The sequence below is a fragment of the Mandrillus leucophaeus genome, unplaced genomic scaffold (genome assembly GCF_000951045.1).
Source record: "Mandrillus leucophaeus isolate KB7577 unplaced genomic scaffold, Mleu.le_1.0 Scaffold260, whole genome shotgun sequence".
Lineage (NCBI taxonomy): Eukaryota > Metazoa > Chordata > Mammalia > Primates > Cercopithecidae > Mandrillus > Mandrillus leucophaeus.
This window is the reverse complement of record NW_012102699.1, coordinates 2,164,088-2,185,211: the sequence shown is the minus strand read 5'-3', so window position 1 is coordinate 2,185,211 and position 21,124 is coordinate 2,164,088. Positions and strand designations below refer to the sequence as shown.

The window sequence follows — 21,124 nt, the reverse complement described above, 5'->3', positions numbered from 1 at the left end:
ACGTATGCTCTCAGGAAGCTTACACGTGGGTATATTCTTGTTTACAGAGACAGGGTTAACTCCCATATAAAGGAAGTGCCAGGGTCATGATCCCTGAAATTAGGCGTACCTTCACATGTTTGTTGGATGAATGCATTTCTGTTTATCACTCCTCTAATCCTGAATGCAAATGAAAGAATATCATAGAATATCATGTGGGGAGGGACATGCCCTGAAATCTGATGCTAACATATATGTGTGTGTGTGTGTGTGTGTGTGTGTATACATATGCTCCATAAATTTGTATTTGTATCCATAAATATTTGTGTATGCGTATATATACATATATACACATATGTATTTGTGTACACCATGAATTTTTGTGTGTGTCTATACATAAAATATATATAGTATACATCATATGTACATATAATATATATACACACATATAGACACACACAAATGTATATTGATGGGGTACAATGTGATGTTTTGGCATATATTTACACTGTAGAATCATTAAAGAAAATTGACAAATCCATCACCTCACATACTTGCATTTTTTGTGGTGAAAACATTTAAAATCTACTTTTTTAGTAATTTTGAAATATACAGTGCATGATTATTTATTATCGTCACCACTCTGCAACAGATCACTAAAGTTTATTTTTCAGATCTAACTGAAATTTTGTACCCTTTGATCAACCACTCCTTTCCCTCATCCCCTCCCCAGCCTCTGGCAACCACCATTCTACTCTACATCTATGAGTCAGAGGCTACTTTTTAAAAAAACTGCTTGAGTTTGTCTGGTCTGCTAGCTTGTCTCCCAGGACGGTTTCTCAGAGACAAGTCAAAGGGAGCGGGGAGAGGAGGAGGAGTCGGCTGCAGACTCAACCCCAGGGCAGCTCCAGAGCCCCGGTGCTCCCTTCCTGCCTGAGTCTCATTTCCTCCACTTTCAATGGTTGGGGTCTAACAGATCTAAGTTAGCGACCTCTTGGCAGTGGGAAAATTCCAGATCACACTTAGGGTTTCAATGCTCTTTGGGGATTCTGGACTTCCTTAGATATCCACCGTAAAGCGGCTGGACTTCTTCAGGTCCCTTCATACACATCCACCTGCAAGAAATTTCTCCTTAGCCTTTCACACCCGTTTAAGAAAAACAACACTCACAAACAGGGAGGCGATCTACCCTGGTGGCGTCAATGGGACTCACTCCACTTCTGCCTGTTATTATTGATTTATTTATTTTTGAGATGGAGTCTTGCTCTGCCGCCCAGGCTGGAGTACAGTGGTACAATCTCAGCTCACCGCAACTTCCACCTCCTGGGTTTGAGCAGTTCTTCTGCGTCAGCCTCCTGAGTAGCTGGGATTACAGGCCTGCACCACCACGCTGCTAATTTTTCTACTTTTAGTAGAGACAGGGTTTCACCATGTTGGTTAGGCTGATCCTGAACTCCTGACCTCAAGTGATCCACCCTCCTCGGCCTCCCAAAGTGCTGGGATAACAGGCGTGAGCCACTGCGCCCGGCCACTTCTGTCTCTTATTAACCATGTAACTGTGCTAAAGTTACTGACTTCTCTTAAGACTTAGTTTCCTCATCTGCAAAATGGGAATGAGAGGAGAGATTTCAAAGAGATAATGAGTAAAGTGCTCGGCAACAGTTCCATTATATGATTACTTCTAATATTACTATTATTATTATTATTATTATTAGAAGATGCTGGGTTACACTTAGCCTTCTATATTCACTCTGAGTCTCCCAGGAGGTCATGGATCCCCTGAAGGGATGCAGAGACTCATCACTGAAGTACAATAAATGGTTTATGGGGTTGGAGGTCTGTCACCATTCACAGGACCATCAGGAATTCCTGGCACATATGCTGTCACATTCCTAAGGTATCTATTATGAGAGGAATTGCATCCCCCAAGAATCTTATGTTGAAGTCTTAACCCTTAGTACCTCAAGATGTGTGTTTGGAAATGGGGTTTTTGCAGAGGTAATTAAGTGAAAATGAAGTCATTTGGGTGGACCATAGTCCAATATGACTGGCATCCTTATAGCAAGAGGAAATGTGGACACAAACACACACAGAGGGAAGACCAGAAGACATGGGGAGAAGACAGTCATATGCAAGCTAAGGAGACAGAGGCCTCAGAAGAAACCAATCCTAGCTATACCTTGATCTCAGACTTCCACAACTGTGAGAAAATAAATGTCTGCTGTTTAAGCCACCTCGTCTTTGGTACTTTGTTATAGCAGCCCTAGCAAACCAATAAAGTATCAGATCTTCACCGGTATACCCAGTGTCAAGGAGGAGACTCTAGACTCTGGAAGGAGTATATCAGTCCTTTCACTCATCTTCTCTGCTAGAAAGCCCTTCTATGGCTGCCTGACAGATCTCCAGGGAGAGAGAGAAACCTAAGTTAGGCCCCTCGACACTGGGAGAAAGAGGCCATCCCGCTTACTTACATGTATCCTGCTGCACAATATAATCACATTCTATGAAGCTAATTACAAGACTTGATTAATTTCATACCCTCCTGAGGGATACGTTCAGTAATCATATGGCTCTGCCAACCTCTTGGGGAGAACTGATTCATTTAACCATCTCTTTTTCATTTCTATGTCTTCGTTGCATAAATGTAGACAGATATTCAGGGAAGAAAATGTGCTTATGCTTTTAAATAATTGTTATTCACAGAGTTATAGCATTACATGAGATTCTATAACTCTCTCTCTACATCACTCACATTTTTGGGTTACCAGGTCCCTGCTGATAGATGAAAGGACTGGAAAATAAACATAACAGCTCAATAACAGCTATATCCAGCTAGTGGCAAGTACATAAAAAACTTGGTGAGACACTCATTATAGGAAATCCAATCTCTGCCTTTATTGCAAAGACAGGAGGTTTTTAATTTTAATTTTTATTTTTTTGAGACAGGGTCTCGCTCTGTCACCCAGGCAGGAGCGCAGTGGCATGAACACGGTTCGCTGCAGCCTTGAATTCCCAGGCTCAAGTGATCCTCCCACCACAGTCTCCAAGTAGTTGGAACCACAGGCATCCATGACTATGCCTGGCTGTTTAAAAAATTTTTTTGGTAGAGTCAGGGTCTCACTGTGTTGCCCAGGCTGGTCTTGAACTTCTGGACTCAAGAGATCCTCCCGCTTTGGCTCCAGAGTAGATGGGACCACAGGTGTGTGCCACCACACCCAGCTAAGTTTAAATAATTTTTTTTTTTTGTAGGAGACGGTGTCTTAGCCACAACTGGCTAAGGCATTTTCTGCAATTTTTTCATAGAGATGGGGTCTCACTGTATGGCCCAGCCTGGGCTCAAACTCCTGGCCTCAAGTGATCCTCCCACCTCAGCCTCCCAAAGTATCAGGACTACAGGCATGAGCCACTGCATCCAGCCCAGCCATGAGCCTTGATTACATCTGAACTTAGTCTAACGTACAAGGAAAACTTCCCCATGACCAGCTCAGGAATGAGGCTCAACTCCATCCCATACTTGCTTTCCTTCAATGATCACTACCGACCTTTCTATAGATAAAATAAAGCTCTCCTTTCATCTCCATTTTACCTGTCCTCCTTACCTACCTCATGCTCAGCTGCTCTCTTGGGATCACACGATGTTGGTTTCACTCCTATTTTATTTTAGGAAGAACTATTTTTAGAACATCCAATTTCATCAACCTTTCCTGGATATTTCTGGGAACTGGATGTAGAAGAATATAATTGTTAAGGGACAACATCGGTGGGCAATGGTGGCTTTATGAATGGGACTTTCATCTTGGGTTTGGGCAGCACTAAATCCTGCTTTTCCAGGCAATACTGAAAGCATGTGTTTGGTGTTCAGTTTTTGGATTGGAAGGGATATTGAATGCTCTCTCTCTCCAGGTAAAACCATATCAAGATTCTTCTGGTCATCTGCCTAGGGTTTCCAAAGCAGATTGCCACAAGCTTTGACAGTTGTGGCTTCTTTCTGATACTGTTTGTTTCTCAGGCTATTCATTCCGGTAGGAGTTCAACAAACATTTGAGTCCTAGAGTCCTATGGAAAGTGCTAGCGTGCGGGGAGGCTGTATTACAAAAAGAATGGATCAGAGACACATTCTGCCCTCAGAGAATTTAAAATCTAGGAGGATAAAGAGGAAAAGACACATACAGGTTCACACAAAACAGCACAGGAGGGGCTAAAAGCCATGAGAGTCCTACACGAATTTCAGAGGCAGCAGCAGCTCCTCCAGATGCGGGGGTAGAGTAGAGCAATCTAGAAGCCTCCAATAAAAGGTGGTATCTGGCCTGTTGGTAAGCCAGGGAGGCAATGAGGATAGATTATATCTGAGCTCTCCTGTTCTTTTTCTTCCCACTTTCTCCTCAGTTCCTAAGCCTACAATCAAGACTCATTCTGTTCTTGCAACCTATGAGTCAGAATCTCCTTGCAGCTTGTCACAGACAGCATTTGGCCTCACCCCTGCCCTGAACTGGGTGTTCTCCTTCTATAGCCACTGCCCAGGAGGTAAGAGCCTGACCAGAGGAAAACACCACCAATCCTCTTCACATCCCATCCCAATAGGTACAGAGATCTGCAGACCTGCCTTCTTGGCAACAAAGAAAGTGTAGTCATAGAGACCACTGTCCAGCACCAGAACCATGACCTAAGGCTGATGAATCAGATGTGGTTTTTCACTTGCAGCTAGTGTTGCTGCCCAAGTAGGCTCTGTCTTGTTCCACTGAGGAGAGAGTTTTGTGCTTTCTTTGCCTTGCTTATATGAACTTATATCAAGTAACTCACCAAGGCTGCAGGTTCTCAGACACAAAGAATGAAATGATGACCTTTCACAGGGCTTGCCAATTCTTCTGCGGGCACCTCCCCAGTAGGTTCTCATCTTCCTCAATTTTCATGACCTCTAGCTTTCTTCTGTGTCTGCAGTTCTGAAACTACCTCCCTTCTTTCCATCCCAGGAACAGTTCCAGCCTTGATTATGTCTCCGGTGGATTGCCACTTCCCATCTGCCCTCCCATGTCTCTTGCATCATTGCCAGTCTATTGCAATCACCATACCCAGCTCAAGAAACATCAGCTTTCCATTGCCAACAAAAACCATTGAATGCAGACTTCCTTGTTGCAGCCTTGGGGGCTCTTAACCACTTAGAATAATCCATTCTTAGCTTCTCCAACTGCTCTACCCTTCAGGCAAAATGAGATTCTCTTAAGTCTCCCAACTCCAACTGATACCTCTCCTGACTCCATAGCTGGGTTTATTATATTCCCTCCACTGAAATATTCCTTCTCCCAACCTATTAAATCTTCCTCAGGCATGAATCCTGTACTAGGCACTCTACAACAAAGAAAATGAAGCAACACTTTCTCACCTTTAAGCATCCAGAGCCCCACCGTTGTATAATTTCTTATGGAATTGATTTCATCCTGTCCTTCACGGCCATTTGTTTTACTCTCTCCTCCCCACACTAGAGTGAGGAGACTGCACCTTAGTTTGTGTCATATGCAGTTCTTAGGGATAGCATCCTGTTAATAATAAACACTCACGTTCTGACAGTAGAGATGTTTCATTTTCCCCAAATGCATACGAGTCTAAGGGTTGTAGATGAATTAGGAAATGCCACCTTATCCTAAAAATAGAAGAGTGGTAGGGTTTTTTTTTTTTTAAGCCATGAAAAAATGCTAATGCATGGACTAGATTTCTTTTCTTTTTTGAGACAGATTCTTGCTCTGTCACCCAGGCTGGAGTGCAATGGCATGATCATAGCTCACTGCAGCCTTAATCTCCTGGGCTCAAGGCATCCTCCTGCCTCAGTCTCCCAAGCAGCTGGAACTACAGGTGCATGCCACCACATTCAGCTAATATTTAAATTTTCTGTAGAGACAGGGTCTCACTATGTTGCTCAGGCTGGTCTCAAAGTGATCTTCCTGCCTCAGCCCCCCAAAGTGCTGGGATTACAGCCATGAGATACCGCATCAAGATTTTTTTTTTTCCTCAAAGGCCCTGAGCTGACAGGAAGTAGCACAAGGTCCAGAGCTAAGACCCCTGAATTCTGATCCCAGCGTAGACACTGACTGGGTGATCTTAAGACAATCACTCACTCTAACTAGAACTCATTTTCTGCCTGTAAATTCAAGAAGTGAATCCAAACGAATTCCAAAATTTAGTTCAGCTTCTATTACTTTAGCAGTTGAACTTTAGGATTCAAGAACAATATAAGGAATCAAACAACTATCAAAATAACAGGCAAATAGGCAGGTATCAGAACAAGACAGAGTCAACTTTGGCAACAGCTCTCTAAGGAAAAGAGTGTTCAGATGAAGGGCATCTACTCCTGCTTCTTCTCCAATACCCCTCCTATGGGGCCAGCAGTTTCAGACTAGCCTGAGCAACATAGTGATGTACCTCTCCACAAGCCCCTCACGATTCCTGCCAGTATTAATCCAGAAGGAGCCATGTTCTTTGTCAACCTGGCAGACAAGATACCAGGGGACAGAATCTGTCCTCTACTTTTCTTTCTGCCCCTTCTCACCCCTTCTTCCTTCCCTCAACTACCAATTACCCTTAACTTGGATTGGTAAAGAATTGAGAAACCATCCCAAATACAAATACTACTCGGACAGGAACTTGGTTCATGTAAAGCCTCTGCCTGCAAAATCTTGATACAGCAAACACAAGGCAAGCAATTCCAGACTAGTTAAGTAGGAAAAAAATCAGCTTTTATTTGCCGTAGATAAACCTACGCTTTTGCACTGTAACCTATATCGAGTACCCGAACCTATGTGCAAACCCTACACCTTGTCTTCTGTAGAGCTGGAAAGTGTGAAGTTAAAAAATCAAGAAAGTACTGTGATCTCTTATTGAAGAGATAAATCTTCCCAGGAGTACAAAGCCACTCAAGATTGAGAAACCAAACAGAATGTAAATAGAAGTTCACTGGGATGTACCAAACAGAGCACTAACCATTGGAAAAAAAGTTAATTTGACTTCTTGTTAATAGGAAGGAGAATTGGCTCACCATCCTCAAGCATCTATGAGGCATTAAACCTTATTTAGGACATAAAGGGTAACTTGGCTTACAAAGCTAAATCTCACAGGGGTATTTACGTGCTGCTGATTTCCAATGACAGTAACCTCATCTTGTTCTTCTGAGTTGGGGAACAAGGTCCAAACCACTTCAGAGTGCTGAGCTTTCAGTACCCTAAAAATGTCTAATTTGCCCAGAGAGACATTTCCATAAAAGCTGTTTTGTTTTGTTTTACCTCCCAGATAAGAAGTTTCTCTTAGCAATTAAGAGAAATTCCATGGGTCATTTTTTTGATTGCCAGGCATCGTAATCTAATTATTCCAGATTTTACATTCCATGCATATTATCAGTTATGATTCTAAGAAAACTTTCATCAGATGAAGATTTTGGAATAGATTCACGCAGGAGCCACTCCCATTTTCTCTACAGGAGGGGCACAGGGCAGCCATCTGGCTGGAAGTGGTCCCGGAAGCTGCACTCACATAGCAGCTTACATAAGATCAAACCATGTCAACAGTTCACATCAAAGAGGGGACAGTGGATGGAGATTATGCCCCCTTTCCCTTTCATCCACATGGCCAGTACCCTGATCTCAGGCACAGTCACACTTTAAATCACTTCTGCTAGGTGAGAGTCTAGCTTTGTTTTCTAGTTACCACACAGAAATTTAATAACCTGTGTATTCCTGGTTGAAATTGACCAGGTGGTAATTTTTTTACTTCCTCACATAACTTAGTCTCTCAGTGAAATACTGATATCCTTTCAGTAGAGTATTCTTTCTTGATTTTGAAAAGACAAAGGGAACAACATAAGCCCATGTTTGAAGATGACCTATTTCTGCATCTTAAAACTCAGGTAAGACGTAAAGGTTACAAGATTATTTAGAAAAACAGATGCGCTAGTTTCAATAGCAATTAGGAATAACATAAAAAAAAATGCCTCTCTACTAGGGCTGTCCTGCTTGTCAAATAATCCAAATAGACATTTTATTTCTCATTAGGCAATAGTCTCAAACAGTTTCAAATCTGTTGCTTCCTTTTGTTTTTCTCTCTTCATTTTCATCATAGATATAAAAGAAAACAAAATGATTAAACCTGTGCAAAGTCTGTTTCCTGATTACCTGATCGCCAAGAGAGGGGCGGGGATAGCATAAAGACCACAGCCTTTCCAGGATGAGTGGATACGGAATAAAATGCAGCTGGCAACTGTCAGTTGCAAGGGGCTGGGCAGAATTCGGCATCCTCTCATCCCCCTCCCCTCTCCCCCCGCCAACTTCCCAGCAGCAAGAGATTAGTCTTTGAGAACAACACTCCCCATCTCATTCTGTCCTTCCTGTACCGATATCCTAAAAGCTGCACCAGGACCCACCTACCTTCTGAGGATGAGAGAAGGCTTTCTAACAGGAGGGTGAGAAGCATGCACGGCTACAGCTCTTCAGCATCTCTCTTCTGAGCAGTTAACTGGAAATACAGATTCGCCTCCATTTTCTGGTCACATGATCTCTGGCACATCTAAATAAGGATGATCACCTGCCTCCCAGATCTCCCCGTGCAGCCGCTCTGGCTAGGGGACAGAGCTGGGGCTGTGCTGGTTTCATTTGGAAACATATGATACCCTTTCTCCCACGCTGTGGAGTCAAAAATGCCCTTTAATTTATATGTCAGTGGAGGAAAACTGCTGCTACTCCTGCTCCTGAGTGAGACTGGATGTGAATGGGCTCAAAGCACAAGTTGTAAGGAATTTAGTTCTCCTGAAACTTCTCAAAAAAAAAATTCTGTAGTTTCACAGCACATCCCTATATGACAGCAATGTAATTATTTTCATTGAATGAACGATGGTTAAAATCATAATAAAATGAACTGTGGAAACATAGCAGGATTCATAAGGAAGTCCAGCTGAAGGTCCTAGAGAAAGTTAGGATGCTTGTCTAAGATCAGTACAACTTCAGCGACTGGGAGACAAAGGGGTGTGTAGGTAAACCTGTGGACCCTGTAGTCACAAGGCCGAGTTCAAATCTGATTTCCACCACTTATTAGCAAGTGTGGACATTACTAAACCTCATGGAGCCTTAAGACTGCTCATTCACAGAATGGACAGTAATCATAATGTTCCTTAAAAATGGTAAGATAGCCGGGCATAGTGGCATGTGCCTGTAGTCTCAGCTACTCAGAAGGCTGAGGCAGGAGAATCTTGAACCCAGGAGTGGAGGTTGCAGTGAACGGAAATCGTGTCACTGCACTCCACACTCCAGCCTAGGTGACAGAGCGAGACTCTGTCTCCCCGACCCCCGAAGAAAGGTAAAATAACCTATGTAGAGAGTCTGGGTTAAAATAACCTCACGGTACATGTTAGCTACTACCATTATTAATTCTAAAAATGCCAGCAGATATATCGACACAGTTAAGGCAAATAAAGTATTAATGAAATGTTTACAAAATACAAAGGCATGTGTTTATTTGTATGATGTTCAAAAAATATATATTATCAGATAAATCAAAGACTTCTAGCAAAATGTTAATTTGGGAAATAACTAGAAATCCAATGTTATATAATCTTTTTGTTTTTTTGATGGGAGGTGGGGTGGAGAGATGTTAGCTCCTACTCTTACTCTTTTTTTTTGAAATGGAGTCTCGCTCTGTCACCCAGGCTGGAGTACAATGGCGTGATCTCAGCTCACTGTAACCTATGCCTCCCAGGTTTAATCAATTCTCCTGCTTCAGGCTCCCAAGTAGCTGGAACTACAGGCACCCACCACCATGCCCAGCTAATTTTTGTATTTTTAGTGGAGATGGAGTTTCACCATGTTGGCCAGGATGGTCTCGAACTCCTGACCTCAGGTGATCCACCTTCCTTGGCCTCCCAAAGTGCTGGATTACAGGGGTGAGCCACTGCACCCAGTCTTAGCTCCTATTTTTATGTAAAGAAGGGAGTAGAAGAGGAAGGTGCAAATTTTATATCTTTAAACTAAAAGTCAACCAAATTCTTCATAACTATGAATAGTATGAAATAATATCTCACATGCCATATATCTTTCAGCTATGGAGGAGACGGAGGTGGGGCCCACAGGAAGGTATCACTTTGCAGGGTCACTGGCTGGCAGAAGTTCAGCAAAATCATGGGTGAATTTCTCAAATCATTAGGGGAGAAAAAGTAACTTTGGAGCTGGGCATATCTTGGGAATTTCTGCCCAGGGCGAAGGCTGAAAATGGGGATCTTGTCTTTATGAAGTGCTGGCTCATTAGAAGGGGCTTCCTTCCCTATTTGGGAAAGGCAGCAGCTGAAGGCTACAGAGCAAACACTGTAACCAATTCTGTTTTATTTGTTTTGTTTTGTTTTGTTTTGAGACGGAGCCTAGCTCTGTCGCCCAGGCTGGCCCAGGCTGGAGTACAGTGGTGTGATCTCGGCTCACTGCAACCTCCACCTCCCACATTCAAATGATTCTCCAGCCTCAGCTTTCTGAGTAGCTGGGATTACAGGCATGTGTCACCTTGCCCGGCTATTTTTTGTATTTTTAGTAGAGACAGGGTTTCACCATATTGACCAGTCTGGTTTCAAGCTCCTGGCCTCAGGTGATCCTCTCACCTTGGCCTCCCAAAACGCTGGGATTACAGGTGTTAGTCACCACATCTAGCCTAATTCTGTTTTAAATAATAATATCTGTTTTGAAAGTCAGCAGTTGGCTAGGAATGGTGATTAAGTTATTGTCATCAGGCCAATCACAGATACCTTACAAACATTTTAAGTAATACTTCATTAAATGGAAATGTGAGACATAGGTTATCACCAATAATACTCCCTTTTGTCTTGCAAGATGTTCTCGCACATTGTGCCAGAGCAAAACAGTCCTAACTCCGAGTATGCTGGGTATTTGAGGAAATGTATTATTTTATTCATTATACAAAGGCAGTTAAAATTTTTTAAAAATAAGAATTACTGCTTAATTGCAGTAAATAGCATTCTATTATGCTGAAGAAAAGGGTGAATAGATGTCAAATTCTCCAGTGGAGTTTTAGTTATTCTCTGAGAGCCTAATTAATACTTTAAAATTATTATTTAATAAATGGAAGTTTAAAAAATAAAAATAAAAGTCTTTGAAAATTACATATTGTCAACAGCTGCTTGAGTTGATGGTATAACAGATGACTAATTAAATAAAACAATGTTCCTCTCTAATAAAAATGTTATTATTATGATTATTATTATTACTTGAGATGGTCTTGCTCGTTCACCCAGGCTGAAGTGCAGTGGCACAATCTCGGCTCACTGCAACCTCTGCCTCCCGGGTTTAAGTGATTCTCCTGCCTCAGCCTCCCGAGTAGCTGGGATTACAGGTGTGTGCCACCACGGCTGGCTATTTTTTGTATTTTTAGTAGAGATGGGATTTCACCATGTTGGTCAGGCTGGTCTCGAACTCCTGATCTCAGGTGATCTGCCCAACTCAGCCTTGCAAAGTGCTGGGATTACAGGCATGAGCCACCTTGCCCAGCCAGGAAAAGTTATTTCAAGGTGAAGAGATTATAATACCCATGGTATAGGCAACAGATGACCAAGAAGAAAAATTGAACAGACACACCTATTTTCTCCCCATGAGGATGAGAGAAGTGAATAACAAAAGGCTCAGAAAACTGAAAGGCTGAAAGAATCTTGAAGGAACTGTAATGAACAAGGAAAGCATGGGAACACTGAAAATGGGTAACTATGGCCTCAAATTACAAAAGACAGAAAAAGATGGATTTGGTAACTTGAGAAAAGAAAGATGCATGTTCCTTCCAAACTAAAACTAGCACATCTCCCTTGGGAAAAGAAGCAACAAACGCCGGAAATTATCACAGTGTCATTAAAAGCAAATTACGTTGAGCAAACTTCCCTTTCTTTTCTGTTCATTCAATCAGGCATGTTTATGGGGTGTCTAACATGTGGCAGGTGCTATTCTAAGCAACAGGGATACCATGATGAACAAGACAAACCAAACTTCCGCTTTCTTGGAGGTTATATTCTCATAGGTGGAGACAGATGCAACAGAATCAATTAAATAAAGAAGTAAATATAAGATCTTTTCAGATGGAAAAATAGTAGCAATAAAATAAGGCAGAGGGAGCAGAGTTCTCCCACTGGCAGTATTGACATTTGGGGCTGGATAACCCTGTGTGGCGGGGGGCACTTCTGTGCACTGTAGGATATGTAACAGCATCCCTGGCCTCTGCCCATTAGATGACTGGAGCACCCACCCCAGTTGTGACAACCAAAATGTCTCCGACGTCGGCAAGTATTCCCTGCTGGTTCAGAACCGGCAGCCTGGACTTCTACAAAGGGTTACCCAATCCTGCGCTGACTTTTTGATAGCCTTTGTTCCTAAAGAACTCTCACATAGATCTTGGAAACCGATCCTCCAATGTGCTGGAGAAACAGTTAACTAATCATGCGCATGAACATCTCAGGACAGTTTTCAGAGGCTGAGGTCCACCACTCTCCAACGAGGCTGGCTGTGCTGAACAGCTTCTGTTTGCTTCGTCAGCTCCACTCTCCCACTTTCTCCATCTTGCTTTCTGCCCCAAGCCTACCTTACTTACCCTCCGACTTCCACTGAGTTTTTTGTTTGTTTGTTTTGTTACCCAGGGTGGAGTGCAATGACATGATCTTGGCTCACTGCAACCTCCACCACCAAGGTTCAAGTCATTCTCATGCCTCAGTCACCCGAGTAGCTGGGACTATAGGTGCCCGCCACCACGCCCAGCTAATTTTTCTATTTTTAGTAGAGATGGGGTTTCTCCATGTTGACCAGGCTGGTCTCTAACTCCTGACCTCAAGTAATCTGCCTGCCTCAGCCTCCCAAAGTGCTGGGATTACAGGCAGGAGGCACGACGCTGGGCCTCCACTAGGTTTTGACCAATGAGGACCCCTGGTGAGAGATGACGGCGGGTGGGGGAAGGGCGGGGAAGAGGTGGGAGTGTCTGCCGCTGGCCGTGTCCCTCACACTAGGTCACTATGCCTTTCAGGGTGGCCCTTTCTACCTAAAATTGTCTTTCTGGGTTCTGATCATCACTCTGTCTCCCCACTTCTGGGGTCTAGGAAGAATAACAGCCACGCTGCTCCTATTCCTGGGCTACTGCACCATTCCTTGTGAGTTCCTCACGCTTTGCCTCCATCTTCGTAAATACTCTCTTTATTAAATCTCTCAAATCTTCCTAATTTGAATGTGTCATCACTTTCCTGCTGTGCCCCTGACACACAAATACACCCTGCTTTCGAAAGTCATGGCTTCTCGTCTTCCTCAAATACCAGCAATTTTCAGAGAGGTTTTTTTTTCCCCTAAAGTAAGCAATGCCACTAGTCGTGATGTTTCAAGGTTCCAGCCAGAGAAGCACCTTGGGTTTTTCCTCAAACTAGAAGCCAATACAACACTAATGAACTCCTTTGTGGGCGTTCCTCCCACAGGGAAACGGAGTTGCACCACCTCATCTTGGCACTCGTGGCTCTCTCTGGCTGTAAAATCCCTCACCGCAAAATACCACACGTATAAATATTTGGAAAACGTAAATGAACATTGACGGGCTTTGATGCTCTCCCTTCCTTTTGGCCTCCAACCACTCCAGTTGGTCCCATATACCACAGATGGGGAGCAGCCCACTGACACAGCACTAGCACTCACAGATCCACTGTGGGAGCAAATATTTACTCAGGCATCAAAAAAACCCAGTAAGTCACAAGACTGTCTGAGGAGTCAGGCATGGATTCTGGCTCAGTCCATCTCAAAATATCTCCTATTGCACTTTATGTGCCTTTCAATGGGACAACGGGAGAATAGGAATGAAAACATCAACCTATAGAAGCAGCTCAAAAGAAATGCTTGTTTGAGCAGCTGTGTTTCATTGACAAGCACCGGGCTAGACAGAGAAGACTTAAATTTAGGTCTAACCTCACCACTTTCTCATTTCTGGATGACATTAAGCAGTTCATGTGCTAAGTGAGTTTGCTCATCTGGCTGGGAAATGAGGATAGGAACACTTGCCCTGTCTATGTCAAGTGTCATTTGGGTGGACCAAAGAAAATAATGTATTTGTCAGTCTGCAAGCACTTACTATGGAAAGTCTGCTCTGGGTAGGGCTGGCCAGAAATGTAGAAGTGGGTGGAGGGCATGAAAGAGAGAGAAAACAAGAGAGAAAAGAAGGAAATGAAGGAAAGAGACTAAGTCCTGAATTAAATTGCAAATGTAAAGGACTTTTTTTTTTTTTTAAAGACAAAGTTTTGGTCTTTCAGCAAGGCTGGAGTGCAGTGGCGTGATCTCGGCTCACTGCAACCTCCGCCTCCTGGGTTCAAGCGATTCTCCTGCCTCAGCCTCCTGAGTAGCTGGGATTACAGGGGTGTGCCACCATGCCCAACTAATTTTTGTATTTTAGTACAGATGGGGTTTTGCCGTATTGGCTAGGCTGGTCTCAAATTCGTGACCTCAGGTGATCCACCCGCCTTGGCCTCCTGAAGTGTTGAGATTACAGGCATGAGCCACTGCGCCCAGCAAAGGACTTTTAATACTCATCACCACCAACTCAACAACACACAGCACCAACGGATCAAATATAATTACAAAAACAAAGGAGCGGCCGGGCGCGGTGGCTCAAGCCTGTAATCCCAGCACTTTGGGAGGCCGAGACGGGCGGATCACGAGGTCAGGAGATCGAGACCATCCTGGCTAACACAGTGAAACCCCGTCTCTACTAAAAATACAAAAACTTAGCCGGGCGAGGTGGCAGGCGCCTGTAGTCCCAGCTACTTGGGAGGCTGAGGCAGGAGAAGGGCGTGAACCCGGGAGGCGGAGCTTGCAGTGAGCTGAGATCCGGCCACTGCACTCCAGCCTGGGTGACAGAGCGAGACTCCGTCTCAAAAAAAAAAAAAAAAACAACAACAAAAAAAACAAATGAGCACAGAGTCAGTGCTAAGTTTGTTCTTCCAGGTTTGGTACAGGGCAAAGCCCAAAAATGGTGAATAAGCAAGGGCGCACTGGAGTTCAGAGAGCATCAACTCATCTCTGAGAAACGGCAAATGTTCAGAAGTGGGGTACGCTTGGTCGGCCTGATGCTTCTCAGAGTTCCTGTTACCCAACAGTGAGAGAAAGAGTCAACTGATTTTTAAATCTATTTCTGATTTTCAACATTCACGTGGATAAAAGACCCAATGTACTAACTCCCCAACTGTAAGTCATAGACAGAAAAAGCCTGATTTCACGAAAAACAAAAAGATCTCACGGTGTCACTCACAAGCAGAAAGATAAATTCTTTTCTATAGTGTTATCAGATGGGAAAAAAAGGTGAAAAATTACAAACTTAAAAAGAAAGGATGCAGACAGATCACCATAGAACCAAACACACTGTGTCTGAAGGTCGTCTTTATTTCAGGGAATACTGAATACCTCATCTCACAGAGCTAGGAAACAAGATACAGCTCCACAAATACGAGGGTCAGGTTATGTCTAAACACTGTTTCAAAAGTACACGAGACAACGATTTCCTCTCTTCTCCTCCCCTCCTCCCCATCCTCCATCCCCCACAGCTGCCTGCATCTCCCGAAGATTCATCAGTTGAGTATCATCCGTTTTCTCAGTCCTCTTGGAAATGATTTTCTTTTATTCCCTTGCATATTATTTCTTTGCTTATATCTATGGAAAGCCAATATATTTGCATATTGATTGTCACATTTTCATATAATTCAGATAGTGACTTTTAAAATTTTAATGACTTAATCCTTGTTTAACATATAGATCAGATTTTTTGCTATAACCTGTGAGAGTTAATGTTTACGTTTTGACTTGGCTAGGCTATGACACCTAGTGATTTGGTCAGACACCAGTTTAGATGTTGTTGTAAAAGTATTTTTTTAGATGTGATTAACATTGAGGTCAGCAGACTTTGAGTAAAGCAAACTACCCTCCATAATGTGAGGAGCCTTCATCCAATCAGATGAAGGTCTTAATAGCAAAGTCTGACGTTTTCTGAAGAAGAAGGAATTCTCCTGAAGACTGCAGCCCAGAAACCTGCCTGCGTGTCCAGCCTGCAGCCCTGCAGAACTCACATTCACGACTGCAATGCTGACTCTTGCTTGAGTTTCCAGGCTGCCAGCTTGCCCTACAGACTTCAGACTTGCCAGCCCCCATAATCACATGAGCCAATTCCTTAAAATTCTCTCAGTAGCTAGATAGCAAGATGGAGATATAAATACAGATATCTCCTATTTGTTCTGTTTTTCTGAAAAACTCTAACATGTAACCAGCTTACCCCCTTCTTCACACATCATTCTTCCAACCATGCTTTCTTTAAAATAAACAGCTAAGTGTTTCTTCCTTTAAGAAAGGTCTGTGTGCTACAGATTCTCCTGCAAATATTCTTTGTGACTACGTAGGAAAGCTCAGGCATATCCGTCACTGTCTTGGGGAACTGGTATTTGATCCCCTGCTGGACAGGTCTACAGCTGGAGGATGACCAAGGTGTTGGCAAAGGATTCTGAAAAGACTGATCCTAGGGAACGTGAAGCAGTGCTGCAGATCTCAAGGGAGAGAGGCTATCTTTCAGTTCTAGTAACAACTTTTGTTAACAAGAGTCAGTAGGTGGCATATGAGGAGAAAAGGCATTTTTCTCATGCTTTCTCAGACTTTGAAAATGTGGCTTGCAGCTCTCAAAACAGTTTGGGAGTTGAGAGAGGCTGAGGCTGAGGAGGGGAGGGGAGAAGCTGATTTACAACTGGTGAGTCATATTGCACATACTATGAACCTATCTCTATTTAAGAAGAACTTTTCTTAATTTTCTTTTTTGCAGAATGGTCTTGATTTTGGATCTTCTGTTCTAGGATCAGATTATGCATCAGAGATATTTCCAGGTTTTTGTTTGGGAAACCACAGCTATTTCGTTGTTTTGCTTCTGTGATGACCTTCCTGTCTCCATGACTTCCTTCATAGCACTCATCCCAGTTCACTCAGCTAGCTTCTTACCCTCTTCTTCGCCTTCCCAAAGTGTGACCTTTCCTTTAGTGACTGTTTTAAACGTACCTCTCAGAGCTGCAGTACGACTTCATGGGCCCTAGGCACTTCTGCCCTCATAAGCCCCTTCTGTCATTAAAACATTTTTTAAAAGTTTATTTTATAACGTTGTTGGTATAAAGACAAAATGTAATCCACGTGAAAGTATAATAATTTTTTCTTCTGATTATAAAAGAAAATATTCTCATGGGCTCCTTAAAGTATCATGGGCCCTGGGCACTCTGTCTCCTGTGTCTGACAGAGAATAAGCGATTCCTGTTGCCTGCTCCATAAAGGTGCCCGAAACAGACGTCTCTCCTCTTATTTCCTCACTTGTGTAACTCTTGTCTCGCAGGTTGCCGTTGTAAAGTGAAACAGTGCACACAGAGTGTTTAGCACCCAGTCTATGGCAAAATGCCCACAGTTGGCACCTATTTTATACTTAAACTGACACTGGGCTTTGACTAGCTTGACTTAAATATTACACTGCTATCTACCTTTTTACTTATGTCTAACTTTTTAATGAAATTGTAAACTCCTAGATGACTGACAGTATGTTTTAAACCAGTGGTTCTCAAGCTTTGGAGGGCACCAGGAGCTGCTGAAGCTCAGCTGACTGGGCCTCACCCCCAGAGTTTCTGATTCCGCAGGTCTGAGTTAGGGCCAATAGTTTGCATTTCTAACAAGCACTCAGGTGATACTGATGCTGCCGTTCTTAGGACCCCACTTAGAGAATCACTGTTTTAGACAACTCTTTCTTCTCCGAAAATCTAGCACAGAGGGAGACTTACACATTCAGAGTAAATTATTTACGCAAAAGATAATACACATGCCGGAGCGAAAATCTGCCCCATCCCCATTGTGAGGAAAGTTTCAGTACTACGAAAGCTGAGCGGAAAGGGATGAGCAAAGAAATCGTGTTGAAAGAAAAGGTACTGGTGGCACAATTGAACACCGACTGTCATCTATTGGATCTCAGCGGCGTGTGCAAAATGCAGACAAGAAGCCAAACAATAGCTTAGCCAACTCATGGCTGCCTGAGTTCTGAGCTCAATCTATAACGATGCCAGCAGGGCTGCTGGGATCCATCTGCTACTCGCTTTCTGATAACGGATCTGAGGTCTCTCTGGAAGAAAATAGCTTGACAGGAAGAAAGAAGGATTAGGCCAGCTGACAACGTCTGGATTTATGAAGCTGCCCTGGAATATGGTAGAGCTTTTAACCCCTTCTGCACTTTGCTAACCCTCAACATACCCCAGCTATTCTTTCCATTGTCCTTGTTCCTTTCGTCAAGAAATGTAATTTGCGAATGCCAAAGCTCTCCTGGACACATTCTGTTTCCACACAAATTAAGTTCCCAGAATTTAATACTGCACAAAGGCTTGAGATTTTTCAGCCCAACTCACTAATTTTACGGATGAGAAAACCTAAGCCTGGGATTAATCCTAAAATGTATAATCAGTCATGGTAGAGCCAGGCTGGAATCCAGATTCTTTGACTCACTGTGGGTACGTGGTATGTATAGTCCTTTATATTCCCACGCTGAGTAGGAAAAAAAAAAGATATTTTTTCTCCCTTTTTTTTTTTTTTTTAAGATGGAAGTCTGGCTCTGTTGCTCAGGCTGGAGGGCAGTGGCACGATCTTGGCTCACTGCAACCTCCACCTCCCAGGTTCAAGTGATTCTCCTGTCTCAGCCTCCCAAGTAACTGGGATTACAGGTGCTGCCACCACTCCTGGCTAATTTTTGAATTTTTAGTAGAGATGGGGTTTCACCATGATGGCCAGGATGGCCTCAAACTCCTGACCTCAAGGGATCCACTCACCTTGGGCTTCCAAGGTGTTGGGATTACAGGTGTGAGCCACCGTGCCTGGCCAATATCTTTTCTCTGTTACATTTCAAGGAGGAAACATGACTTTCCCCTTAAGTTATTTTTCACAATTTGTTCTTTTGTCCCTGGAAGCAGGAGGGCTTCATAAACACAAATGAAGAGAAATGGAGATTGCTAAACAGTTTCAGCAGAGACTGGCAGCTTGAGGGCAGTGATGACATCCTATTCCCTGATATATGCCCATTGGCTACCCGGACCATGGCACAGAGCAAGCTCTCAAAAACCACATGGTGAATGAATGAATGAATGAATGAGTGAATGAATGACTGAATCGCTGATTTGGTGACAGTTTGCCAATTTCTCTGCCAATTAAAGAATGAATGTTTTACACTGAGATTTGGAGAAGCCTATGGAGTCTCTCTGTCTCCAATGATAAATTAGGTGCTTACATAAAACCAGAAAATGACTTTTCTGCATGCTAAGGCTTTGGAGGTGGCAAGCTTTGAATCCCAGAGTGTTCACTCTGGTTACTTAATTCTAGGCAAGTTATAGAAACTTTCTGAGCCTTGAATCCCCCTACTCAACCCCATCCCTTCCATTCCCCGCACTGGCATGTTAGGATTAAATGAGGTAATATATGCAAACTGCCTCGCACATAGTAGGTGCTGATTAAACGTTAGTGTCATTCCCTTGTATTCCCAACTGCCTGTTTAAGAGTCATGTAGGTATTCAAGTAGGTGGGGTGGCAGTTGGGGGGTAGGTATGACTCTGAATGAAAATTGAAGGGGCTTTTTGACTGAAAATGTACATAAATCACCATTACAGTAATAGTTATCTAGTAGCTGCTTTTACTGATGGTATGCCTTGCATTCAATATAAGCAAAGCTGCTATCATCCAGGTATTCTTCATATTCCATAACCTCTAACCATTTCCCAGGTTTCTAAATAAATTGCTTTTCAGGCAAAAATAAATAAATCTAGCTTTTTGCTTACCCATGTGGTCTTGGTTTCCTGGTTCCGAGCTCAAGGAACTCTGTCTCCTCCTCCATTTCCGTGTCACGGATCATGGTTTTCTGAGCAGGCTGTGGTGAAAGCATTTCCCATTCATTGTCATGGGTGACAACCTGCAACATAACTGCATCCGGGTCAGCCCTGCCTCGGCTCTTACTCTTCTGTGATTGGCTGACTGGACCAGAGGCTTCCTCTAGTGCTAAAGATTCTAGAGGCTTCATTTCTTGCAGAATCTGCAGCTGGGGACCCTCGCCCAAGCTGAGTTCAGAGAATGGCTCCACAGTCTTGCCAGACCACCCAGGCCCTGATGATAGATCACCAACCTCACTATGGCCCAAGAACATCCAACTCTGGTCTTGTGCAGGGCTTTCAAAAGATGATCTCGTATCGCCTTTAGAAGACATTTTCTCTGCAGAGATACCTTTTGTTTCATTTAAGGAGGCAGGCTGACATGTGTCTGGGAAGCTTGGTAACTGAGTTCCCTGCGGCCCTGTTTCTTTGGAACCTACATACAATTCTAATTCAGCTATGCTTTCTCTTTCTTCACAGGCCTCTGGCTTTGAATGTAAATTTTCTTCATGGTTTACAAGTATGTAATCCATGTGTAGTACATGACGATCTTCATTCTTCTCTGTACATCTGCCTTCCTTGTACTCTGATTTTATCTGCTCAGGCTCTTTGGTAGGAATTACTTTTTCTTCTTCCAATTCTGATATTTCCTTGCTGTCACCTAGAAGTGGAAGTTGAAAGTGAGAAGAGGAGAACAAGATTTAATGAACACATTGTGTGATTTGTTATCCTTGCAAATGATCATCTAAAAGAGGTAACTTAATGCTTTTATTTTTATATTATTTATTTATTTATTTATTTGAGACAGAGTCCCGCTCCAGCACCCAGGCTGGAGTGCAATGGTGTGATTTCAGCTCACTGCAACCTCCACCTCCTGGTTTCAAGCTATTCTCCTGCCTCAGCCTCCCGAGTAGCTGGGACTACAGGCGGCTGCCACCACACCCAGTTAATTTTTGTATTTTTAGTAGAGACGGGGTGTCACCATGCTGGCCAGACTGGTCTCGAACACCTGACATCAGGTGATCCACCCTCCTTGGCTTCCCAAAGTGCTGGGATTACAGGCGTGAGCCCTTGTGCCCAGTTAGAAAATATTTTTATTTTGTAGAGTCATTTGATTTTCTTGTGCACTATCAGAGATAGGTACTATATATGCATTAGTTTTTACTGCTGTTATAATACAGGACTTGGTGAGGCATT

General features: G+C 43.2%; 1 protein-coding gene across 2 annotated transcripts in view; it reads right to left on the bottom strand.

Annotated features, from left to right (window-relative positions):
- Positions 1-21,124, bottom strand: part of PRUNE2 (prune homolog 2 (Drosophila)) — a 253,604-nt gene that overhangs the window by 69,652 nt on the left and 162,828 nt on the right. For both annotated transcript variants that reach the window (XM_011984087.1, XM_011984088.1), the window contains one exon: positions 19,841-20,588. In XM_011984087.1, the coding sequence (XP_011839477.1) occupies positions 19,841-20,588 (748 nt within the window). The remainder of the gene's footprint in view (positions 1-19,840; positions 20,589-21,124) is intronic.